General features: G+C 37.4%; 1 protein-coding gene across 3 annotated transcripts in view; it reads right to left on the bottom strand.

Annotated features, from left to right (window-relative positions):
- Positions 1–12,294, bottom strand: part of Kcnt2 (potassium sodium-activated channel subfamily T member 2) — a 405,448-nt gene that overhangs the window by 173,118 nt on the left and 220,036 nt on the right. For all 3 annotated transcript variants that reach the window (XM_008831578.2, XM_008831577.2, XM_029562800.1), the window contains exon 12: positions 12,041–12,104. In XM_008831578.2, coding sequence (XP_008829800.1) covers positions 12,041–12,104 — 64 coding nt within the window. The remainder of the gene's footprint in view (positions 1–12,040; positions 12,105–12,294) is intronic.

Here is a 12,294-nt window from a genome sequence, read left to right as displayed (position 1 = left end):
ATAACTGTATTAATTCAACTGTAAACCTAAAAATTTACAGCCAATTTTGAAAGAGATGCATCTTAGCTCTGGAAATTGTTATTGAATATTTCAATGTTGTTGTAATGAAATGCTTCTTCTAATTATATGGTTATTAAATAAATAATTTTAAAAAGTCATTATGAATTATTTTAATACTGTGCCCATTTAGCTGAAAATTAATAGTAGATACTATGTTCTATGACCTGTCTAGCCCCAGGTTTTCAGCCCCAATAATTGTGCCAGCTATGAGTTCAATCTTGTGGAGTGGGTCTTAAATATTACCAGAAAGAGGGAAAGGAGAATAATGAAACAGTAAGAGTAAAGCGGGGTGGGGGATGGGAAGACAGGATACAGGAGGGAATAACTAAAGGGTCAACAATGGTAAAGACTTGCTTAAAAACTTATGCTGAAACCCATTACCATAGATGCGTCTCAATATACATCTTATATATGCCAGGCATGGTGGCTCAGCTATAGAACATGGAGAAATCAAGCTGGTACTGACCTGGAAGTTGCATCTCTACTGACAAACTTATAATGCTGGAAGAAGGTACTATACATTCTTCAAGAGGAGAAAAGTTAATCATCAGTCTTATCCATCTGCAAACCCTGTGAGCTACCATAACAATCAGCATGGCAAGAGATGCCTACAAGTTCAGTATTTTTGAAAGTCATGGTAGTAGCCAACCACTCTCTGAGACTGATACTTTACTTAGTTTGTGTATTCTCACTCTCTCTTGAATCTCTTAATTTTTATTACATATTTTCTTTTCTTGATTTCCACTCTCTTTAAAACTCCTAACTACTGGACTACACCTGGGGATAATTCCTAGCAATCCTGCTGTCATCAATTCCCCATCTATTCATTTGGCTTGAAAGTACATTTTTATATTTATTAGTCATATGTGTGATACGCCTCATTTGAAATCCAAACCTTCCATCTGAACACCTACTCTTAATATTTGTAGCTGGCTATCTCACACCTTTCAAATTTGATGCACTAAAAATATTATTCCCTTCCCCAAATTTGCTTCTTCTTGAACATATCAGTGCCAATAAATGCTAAAGTGCTATTTAAATTTTGCATGACCTCACATTTTTCTTCCCTATTTTAAAGATAACAGTCAATGTATTGATAAACTATTTCAGGTCTATCTTCAAAATCTAACGTATAATCAGTTACATTTCAACACCATCACTACACTACCACCTTATTGATCCAAGCCACTCTTCTCTCTCATTTAAGTAACTTCTTCAGCTTCTAACTAGTCACCCCTTCTTGAGTCATCTGACTTGTACCCATAAAACACTTTGTCAACTTCTCACATCTCAAGCAAAGTAACATTTTAAATGTAAGACAGAATAAGCTACATGTCTACTTCCCCTACATACAAACTCTCCTACTGGGTCACTGTTCTCTTCCATTTAATGAAAGGATCAAGGAAAACTCAGTATATACTTTCAACACTCCCTTAGTGGAATATCCACCCCCTGCACTGGAGTTCTGCTTTCATCCCTGAGAACAACAACCAAGTCTTCTGCCACTTCTGATGCTTCACCAGGAGGACCTGCAACATTCACATTTCTACCAAGGTTCTCTCCATGACAAATGTGTATTCTCAATCTATACCAACAGGAGTTTCTCCAGAGCTATTTTCCTTTCTGTCTGATCATTTACCGAACCTCTGTTAATATAAATAGACAGCCTATGTTTTTCCTGTCACTGATAGTCCTCCAATCTTTCCATCCTCTAATCTTTACCCCATTCCAATTATGTTCACATTTTTAGGTTTTTTTTGCACTCTGTCTTTATTAGGACAAATCCATGCATTATACTGGCTAATTCTGGGATTAATGGAGAGAGAGAGAGAGAGAGAGAGAGAGAGAGAGAGAGGAAGAAGAAAAAGAAGACGAGGAGGAGGAGGAGGAGGAGGAGGAGAAGGTTTAAATAATGGGAATATATTATGTATCATTTTAAAGGCTACAAGTCAGAAATCGTGGTGTTTGAACGACTGATTCCTTCTGATGACCACGAATAAATAGCTGTTTTGTCCCTCTGTTCATTCCTTTGTGCCCCGAGGGCATTCTGCTCATTTTTGTTTCTTAATTTTCCCTTCTTAGAAGCTATCAGTAATAATGGAAGGAGGCCTAAGGTAATGATAGAATTTTAACTTGATTGTCTTTGTAAACACCCTATTTGCAAATAAAATCAGGTAATGATCTATTAGGCAGAGGATACAATTCAACTCTGGTTATAATTGAACTTTGTGTGTTGGTTATATTGTAAAGAAAGAAATAAGGAGAATCAAGTGAAAAGTGTTTTAAGGGAAATGTGCTGAATATCATTAACCTTTAATTTATAAAAATAGGGACAGGTTTTTTTTTTTTAATGAAAAAGTAAAAAAACCCAGCCTAATATGATGGTTTGAATGAGAATGTCCCCCATAGGCTCCAAGTATTTGGACCCCCCCCCAGTTGGTGGGGTTGTTTTAGGAGGTCTTAGAAGATGTGGCCATGCTGAAGGAAACACATCACTGGGAGAGGACTTAGAGAGTTTTAAGCCTTGCTGGATCTCCAGTTGCTTTCTTGTTTGCTGTGCCTGCTTGAAGATGGGAGAGCTTAGCTTCTGCTCCACCTCCAGCCACTTCTGCCGCCATACCACTCCCCCCACCCCCGGCCACCGTGATCGACTCTTGTCCCTTGGAACCATAAGCTCAAATAAACTCTTCCTTCTATAAGTTGCTTTGGTCAGTGTTTCTATCAGAGCAACAGAAAAGTAACTAATACACCTAACAATTAAAATGAACTTCACACAGAGTAAAGACAACACAAAAACCCAGTGGGAAATGAGAGGGAGACAGAAGGCAACAATGACAACTGAACAGCACAGACTGAGGTAAGGGGAACATGACAATGGCCTCCACTTGTACATCCTCACTGCTTCAGTGACAGGGATAGACTACCAGATGGTAAACAGGGACCTAAAGGGGTCCAACACTTGGAAGAGTGAGCATTGTTTTCCTCAAAAACAAGTTAGACATGAAGAGGGAGAAAAAGGAGTAATACCCACAGAAGGAAAAGTGGACCAGTGCAGTGTATGTAGCAAGCACATGCTCATGGGACAGACTGGTGGCACCTGATGGGTCTCTGCTTTAATACTCAGTGAGCTGCATTATTGTGCTTAAAGTTAATATTTTCCACTTTAAAATTAATCATTCTACCTAAAATGTCTCCCAATATTTTATTTTTCTAGCTCTCCTCTAACACCCATCACTGTCTGATATTCCATATGCTGATCTATTGTGCATTGGGAGAGAAACCCCATGAGAGGAGGCATTGTTCCTGATGTATCCAGCTGGTATGTTACAGTCTGGCGTCAAACACTCAATGAATATTGCTGGATAGATGAAAGAAGAAATGACAACTTAATATTTACCAAAAGTGAATTACTCAAATGTAAATTTCAAGCAAATTCTCAAAACATATGAACAAAGAATTAATGTACGGTGTGACATGGCAAATGGAAGTTCTTTTATAAATTTTTATTTATTATTTTTATTTTATGTGTATGAGTGTATTGCCTGCATGTATGTGAGTGCACCTGTGTCATGCAATGCTGCGGAGGTGAGAAAAGGGCTTTGGATTCCCCTGGAACTGGAGTTAAGGATGGTTCATAGCCACCATGTGGGTGCTGGGAATCAAACCCTGTCCTCTGCAAGAGCAGTCAGTGCTTTTAACTGCTGAGCCATCTCTCCAGCCCCAGCAAATGGAACTTCTATAAATGAGAGTTACTCAGACATCTCCAAAACACAATGAATGGTAACAGACACATGAAGTGAACATCTAATTCTGAAAAATATAACAAGCTTGTTAAGAATCACAGGACAATATAATTAAAGTGATCACTAGTCTCCATGAAATGCTATGAACACACGGTTCTCTTAGTGGGACTGGCACTTTGAAGGATAATTTGGATTGCAGGAAAAATGATAACAATCCAGAAATAAGAAACCAAATGTGTAGGAGATCAAAATGTGAAATGGAAAATAGGGAATCAAATCTAAAAAGGACACAATTGCCACTTCATCCAAAACAGGTACAAAATATAGTAGTAACAGCTCACTGGAAACAAGGTTCGCATGTTCTTTTAGAAGAATAAGGACAGGGAGCAGTGGAACAGATAATACCCAGAATCCTGAATATATGTTATACCAATCATAGCTTTAAATTTTTTTCATGTATTTATTTTTATTTTGTGTGTGTGAATATTTTGCTTGCATGTTTGTAAGTGTATCATAGCACCATGTATGTACAATGCCCGTGGAGGTCAGAAGAGGGAGTTGGATCCTCCAGAACTGGAGTTAGAGATGGTTGTTAGCTGCTATGTGGGTGCTGGGAACTAAACCTTGGTTCTTTGTAAGAGCAGTCAGTGCTCTTAATTGCTGAGCCATTTCTCCAGCCCACAATAATAGTTTTTAAACAGTGGAACCACTTTAATTTACAAATTTAAAGAAAACTGCATTTGAACAGCAAGCTTTTATCTCCATAGGGAGCAGTTTCTTCTAAAAGGTTTTGGTATTGAATTGGACTGGGTAGCTCTGCCTCTCTGAGAAACCCAATTAACACCTCTGAGTTTTGGATCCTTCATCTCTGAAACAATTGCATGAAATGACATAATGGGCTTAGAATGCCTAGCCATATGAAAGTCACTCAATAAATGCTAAGTCTGCTTGACTGATTTTATTATAGTTAAATGACTTGAAAAACTGCCTCAACATGTACATACTAATAGTAAAATGCCACCTACAACTATAACTACAACCTTATAAAAGCATGCATGATTTTTATGGAAAACTAATATTACAGTATAAATTTTTATTGGTATTATACTAAGAAAATTAATAATAAGCATTTACTTTAAAAGCATATATCATGTCCTTTATATCTGTGTGCGTGTGCATGTGTGTGTGTGGTGTATGTGGTGTATGTGTATGTATGCATATGTAGTGATATGTGTGTGTGAGAGAGAGAGAGAGATTTGTGGTAATTATGTGTGATGTGTGTGTGTGCTGCATGCACATGCACACACAGGTATGTGTTCCAATGAATGAACATATGGAGGCCAGAGCAGGAAATTAAGTTCTCTACCATATTGCCTTGATACAGAGTCTCTCATTGAACCCGACCAAAGTTCACCTTCTGGGCTAAGCCTGCTGGCCAGTAGAATATCAAGATCCACTTGTCTCAGTCCCTCAGTGACAAGATCACAGGCATGCAGAGCCATGCCCAGCTTCTTTGGTGGGGCTGGAGACTCAAAGTCAGGCCCCTGCTTGTAGACAAGTAATCATTCCCTCTGAGTCATCTCCCTAATCTTTAGTGCTTTATTCATGTTAAATAACACTAATCTGTACTAACTAGAGTTTTGACAAGTGAATTTACATTTAATAGTATTTTTTAAAAGTTTTTGGTCATTCAGTATAAAGACAAAATATTTATTGAAGAAGTTAACTTAGCACTTTTAAATTCATGTACATCTCATGATGATCTAACAAATTAAATAAGATTTTATAGCATGAATTTATTGTTATGAAAATTCTTATTTCAAGGCCTAGTACTTTAAAGTGCCATTAGTTTTTTTCATTTTGGTGTTATTCAGAATGTCTCCACTTGTTCCAGTCAGAAAATGCACACAGACCAATTCCTGGGTCAGCAAGTTCTACCTGGTTATAAGACTGCTATTATTAAAATAACAGAAGAATTCATTCATTTAATTTTGCACACTCAGTAATAACCATGGATAATTTTATTTTTCAGAAATAGTGTGCCACTGACATATGAAAATTTTACAATAACAAAATCATATATAAATAAAAAGTTTCAATCTATATCAAAATAAATTAAAACTACATATAGGAACACCTTAAATTTATGCCAAATATAAAACTCTCAGCTACATAGATTTTAAAAACACATTATTTACACCTAATAGGTTGTCCTTATACAGATACGAACTGGAACAGCCAGAAAATACAAGACAAATATAATCTAGTAAAAATAATGTTTTGAAATGTTCTGAGAACAAACATTTTGAAATCCACTCTAAATAGTGTCTTCCTAAAGAAACTGTAGACATTTTATGACCAATTTCACAAATTTATCCTTGGCATTGAGATTGAGCCTAAGGGAAGAAAAATATCACTCAATGTTAGCAACTTAACTATAGTTTCTCCACAACACAATAATAACTGTATTATTTTCACTCTTCATAACAAAGTGGAACTCTTTCTTTCGCTCCTGAGCTCTGTTAAATATGAGCATACATGTTCATTCCAATAGTTAGTAATTTTCAAGCCATGTTAGAGTAGGGAACAGTATAGGCTAGGAATGAACCTTGACTATATATATATTATGGAGGATGCAGAGAGGAGTTCCGTAGAGAATCTATAACTAACGATGTGGTTCAAACATATAATGTGAGTAAACGTGATTTGACTTATAGATAAGTTACCACCCTTAACTTAGATGAATGTACTAAATCAGTTCAGAACACACCATGGGTCTGGGCATTGAGCCCTTTGTAAGTCACTGTGCAGTGGAAGTATGGCAAAGTTATAATGACACCAACTCAATCAAATCAAAAGTGAAAAACGTTTCTTCTTCTCTGAATGAAAATAAAACAAGGGATTCCTTATGTGTACAGTGATTAAATCATAGAAGACTAGATAACCACAAAGGAGGCATTTGTTATTAACTTCATCTACTTATATCCCAAAGAGAACAATTTCCTCAGCAGAAGAAATTGAAACTTTTTATAGACTAAACCATATGCATTATCATATAGTCTCTTTAAAGTAATTGATCAGTTGTGGAACCATGTAATAGTTTCTATCTGCTACAAGAAGTTTCTATCACAGGGGATAAGTACACTTATCTGTAGGTATACGTTATTTAGGTTACAGTTAAAAATTATATAGGTCCTGGGAAATGGGAATTTTAGGTTCTCCTTAGAGTCTCTGATCTCTCCAGTCACTGTTGGGGTGCTTACAATGCAAACCCTATACAGGTGCAGGGAAAGTCACAGAAGGAGGGGGCAGAAAGCGTGTAAGAACCAGTGGACCAAGATGCCTGCTGTGAACCAGTATTTCTTGAAGTGACAGGGAAGCTACACCCATGAAAGCTCAACAATATAGATGCCTAAACAAGGCCTGCGTAATGACAATACCAGTCAACATGCTAAGTTGGATGGGGGAAATGTCACAGGGAGGATCTCGACATTAGAAGCGCTAGAGGCAAATGATGGCTATTGGGAAAGGGACAAAGAGTTTGTACAAGGATGAGACCCCTGGTAGTTTATCCAATCCCAAGTGATCCAATCCCAAGTGGTCAGCCCTGAGCACATGTGTAGCACTAAATGGACTCTATAGGCGTGTGTGTGTGTGTGTGTGTGTGTGTGTGTGTGTGTGTGTGTGCGTGCGCGCATAGTAAGAAGAGATCATGACATTGAAAGGGATTGGGGGCAAGAAGTTGGAGAGAGTAGAGGGAGGGGCAAAGATGATATAAGTACAGTACTCATGTATGAAATTCTCAAAAAATTATAAAATTTAGTAAGGCATACTTATTTTGAAAAGTGTAAGATGTGTTCATTAACTACTGAAATATCAAAGAGCAATGATTTTAACTCTCCTGGGTGGATTGAGACCAAACGCTGGAGGAAGGGTGTGGACTGTGGGAACTGTTTAACCAGCCTCTGTGCAGAACACAAGCCAGTATTGTTTGCATCAGAAACTGTGCAGATCTTTCCCAACTAATAGCATACAACATGAGAGCAATATGGTGATCTCCGTGCTAACACAGTTAGCTAGTTAGAATATTGCAGCATTTGTCTAGGTTTTCATGTTTCTGAATAAATCCACCTTGTTTAGATCATTTGCCCACCTCATCATAACAATAGTCGTAAAAGAAGATGAATAAAATTGTATTGCTGTGCCCAGATATGTGCACATCAGGAATAGCCACACATTTTACAACAGATTCCTTAGAGGTTCCTCCCGTCAGACCGGTAGACACTCCCTTGAGTTTCCTTGTGCCCAAATATAAACAATGGACAATGGTTTTACTTAGATTTTTGTTTTTTATCGTTACTCTTCCTGTCTGTTAAGTCCTCAAGCTCCGGTGTTACCAGGACCCAAACAATGCACTCTCAGTGTTCCCTGCTCTGAGGTCTAATGGTGGCTGCAGCATTTCCTGGCTTCCTATTTATCCTCGACACCTACCAAGCCCCTTGCTACTCAGGTACATTTTTCCATTTTACTCTGCTAGTCGTTACACTGAATTATTTTTTTTACAAAACAACAAACATCATATTTTACTTACTTTCTAAGTTTTCCCTAAGATCATTTAAATTTCTCAAATTACACATGTGAATAAAACACAAGCTGTCCACCAAGTTTTGGAATGACAGTTACATTTTAACATATATGAAGACATAAAAATGTGTGTGCAGTTCCACTACAAATTTACCTTGGCATTTCAAGGATTACAACAAGCTAATATGCAAAGGAACTGAGTTATCACCTCAGAATCTTATTTGAGCCATATCTCAAATTCTACTTAATTAAATATACAGTTAAACCAATATGAGTAGGTACTTGAAAAAGACAATATTTCTATGTTTCATTATATATAGGAGTAGCCCTCTTTTTCCATCCTATTGTGTATAAAACCATTTACTCTAGAGCCCTAATACTGATGATTTCCTTCTTTGTCTCCATACTTAGTGATTTGATGGCATTACTTCCTATTTCTTGCTTTTGAATTTTAGGCTATTATCTACTGGCTTTCCCTGGTGGAAAAGTATGGCTTTCTTTTCTCTAACCTGACCCATCACCACCCTAGCTTAGCCCCATCCTTGGATCCTAGTTTGATGTTAACTGAGATGAGATCATTATTCAGAGTTCACACTGCTAGAGCACTGCTCACATTTCAATCCTTGGTGACTCATTGTCTTCTAGAGACCATACTTGTCTCTAGGCACTGATTTTACAATCATGAAATCAAAATAAGTCTTCATCTACTCAGGCTGCCATAACAAAATACCCCAGACTGGGTGGATACACAAGAGGAATTTACTTTCTCATGGTTTCAAGGGCCAGAATTCCAAGAGCAAGGTCCCAGCAGCGTGGGATTTACCCCACTTCTGTCCTTCACCAGAGACACCTGCCTGTGCAGGCTCCTCACAAGGCCATCCTGTGCTCATGTTCCCTAGTGTAGAGTCCAAATTCTCTCCTCCTATGAAGACATCAGTCATTAGATGAGGAAGGACCTCAATGGTTTCATTTTAACTTAATTTCCTAATTAAAAGCTCTGTGTCCAAACAAAAGTCAACAGAAGTTGTCAGAGTTAGGGCTTCATCTTGTAAGTTTGAAGAGTACGCCTGAGTCAAGAATATTGGTGGAGGAGTGGAAATGTCTTTTCCCCATGTGCACCCACATCAGGTAACAGTGTTTCCATGTCTTCCCAAAAGCAGCCCTCTAGAAAGCCTCTAGGTGCTGTAGGCGAATACCCACACTGAGACTCTGCTGTTGAGCTGTGGACCCCAAATCGGCATTCCTGATACGCTTACTTCTCTGCCCTTGAGTACCGAATCCAGTTCTGCTTGCTCTCACTTTGATTTCATAACCACTTCTTTTTTTTCTGGTCTTTTGGAGACAGGGTCTCCCTCTAGCCCTAGCTGTCCTGGAACTCACTATGAAGACCAGGCTGGCCTATAACTCACAGACACCCCCCTGCCTCTGCCTCCTGAGTGTTGGGATTAAAGGTGCGAATCACCACACCCAGCATAACCACATCTTTTAATACCTCAAGAGTGTATATTCTGTGAAAAAGTAATCTCCACAAAAATCAAATAACTTTTTTTTTCATTTTCAAGAAAACTTTTCCTGGGATATAGAATTCTAACTGGAAATCATGGTTTTTGTTTGTTTGTTTTTAAAGAAATTTAAAAGCATTATCTTTTTAAATTTTTTTTTTAATTTTTAAATTTTAAAGAAATTTAAAAGCATTATCTTTTTAAATTTTTTTTTTAATTTTTAAATTTTAAAGAAATTTAAAAGCATGATCTTTTGATAAAGACTTCTGACTTCTGGTACCACTGTTGAGCAGACATGTATGGCGTTCCACTGCAAACGTCATCATTTTTTTCTGCACTATCATGTCAAGGGTTACATAACACTAATATAAAACAGATCCATTTATCTTCTCAAAAGAAAACAAGGCTCAAAACAACTGGATTCTGCATGTGTAGTTCTGAAGGGTTTCTTCTTTTCCTCCTATTATCCGTGTTCCTCGTGCTAGCTTTCCTCCCTCCCTCGGTCCTTCTCCCTCTGCAGCCGGTTTAGCCCTGGATAGTCATTAAGCTACAGTCAGCAAGTTTTGTCCATTTCACAACTTCAGCCCCCAAATCTGGTTGGATTGGATTGAAATCATATTTCCACTGGAGTCTAGAATCACTGAGGCAATTCGTTCTCAGTTCCCCTTCCTTGACTTCCTAATATGCAGATATTATTTATCCTGCCTACTCCTCTAATTTTCTCACATTTTATCTCTTCTTTTTCAGTCAGTTTTATAACGCATTTTACTTTTCTCCGTGTGTCCAACGTCCTCAGGTTTATTTCCCAGTCCTCTTAAATCTTCACTTGTTATCCTCGATTTGATTTCTGAGTGTTATCTGAATTTCTGCTGTGTTTTGTTGTATAGTGTATTATTCTTGTTTGATCTAAGTAGCATGATCTCACATCCTTCTTAAGAACATTTATTGCATTTTCTCTTATGATGGACTGCTTCCCCAGAAAACTTTTTTTGGAGAAATATAAAAAACACTCAGACAACTTGTTCTCAGTCCCTTACATTTAGCATGCACTAAGACCCACAACTATATCTACTGTCATAGAAAGCTAAGGTTCCCTTGCCAGAAGCAGCTTATTTCCCATATCTTCCTCTCTCAATGGAAATTCAAATTCCCTCCTGGTTGGGTCAGTTGTCACTCGTCTACTTGGTTTCTAACCTCTAAAATTCTTCCAGTGTTTTCTCATCTACGAAACCATTAGTCTTTATGTGCACTTACACACACGCAGGAAATACTCATACACATAAAAAGAATGATATATTTTTTAAAAAAGAATGTCGATTTAAAATTCATAAAATGAATGAGACATTCAGGTAAATTACAGTGAACATGTTACATAGCTGACCGTATCCATGATTAGCACACAAAATTCATATAACACAAAGTGTGTCTGTTTGCTGCTTTAAAATGCTTACAACATGTACTCTAAAGCGCTGCACAATTTTCTGTTGAAATATTCTCATTTGTGCGAGCATCACTAATAAGCCTGGAGCTGAGCTTATAGGGTTAGAAATAGCAAAAATAAGTATTTAATCAACATGAAAATAAAGCACTTTAAGTAAATAATACAGTTAAAGTACCTTTTAGAAGAAAGCATAGTTTAATAATTCATTTAACTTAATGAATTTGGTTTGTAGAAATTTTGGCATTAAAAAAAAAAACGCAGAAATTCTGTAAGTCAAAAGTTATCAAACTGACTCTCTCTGGTTCTTTTACAGCCACACCAATGCCCAGTTCCTATTCTACGGTTCTCAAAGAGAACTTTCACAAGTGCATATATTTTTAAGAAACTCTCCACTTGATTCCATTACAAACTGCCAGAACCATCGGCCTTCTTTTGCTGTTGAAGTGGAGGTTGCCTTAATGAAACTGCACTTTGTAGGACATAATTTATCTAGACGATTCCTAGAAACTAGATCAAGAGCACTTTTTTTTGGGGGGGGGGTAAAGTGAACAATGACACATTTTTTATTTTAGGGCAAACAAAAGTAAGAAATCATTGCTAAACATTAGTAAAAAATTTCAGCCTAGGTATATTTCATTAAAAAACCAAAGTAAGAGAAAGACTTCTGGGGTGGAAAGTGCAACTTGCTAAAGGAGATGTGGGAAACTTACAGAGGACGTTCTATCCACCTCACAGCGGCTGCTCAGGATGAAACAGGCTTCAGCATCATCCATCCTAAAGATGTACAGGAAACAGAATAATCACACTGAAACACTATTGGAATGATAGAACTTCAATAGATGCTCCAGAATGTACACACGGGTAATGTGTATCCTTAGACTTAAGGGAAAGTTGGATTTTCAGCAGAGCATGACAGTTTTGAGGGGGAAAAGCTGCACTCTCTCTATAGCTCAAAATTTTGTGG

Source organism: Nannospalax galili, unplaced genomic scaffold, assembly GCF_000622305.1.
Source record: "Nannospalax galili isolate Female #2095 unplaced genomic scaffold, S.galili_v1.0 scaffold955, whole genome shotgun sequence".
In the NCBI taxonomy this organism is placed as follows: Eukaryota; Metazoa; Chordata; class Mammalia; order Rodentia; family Spalacidae; genus Nannospalax; species Nannospalax galili.
The sequence above is the reverse complement of the archived record's forward strand: the minus strand, read 5'-3'. Positions and strand labels throughout refer to the sequence as shown.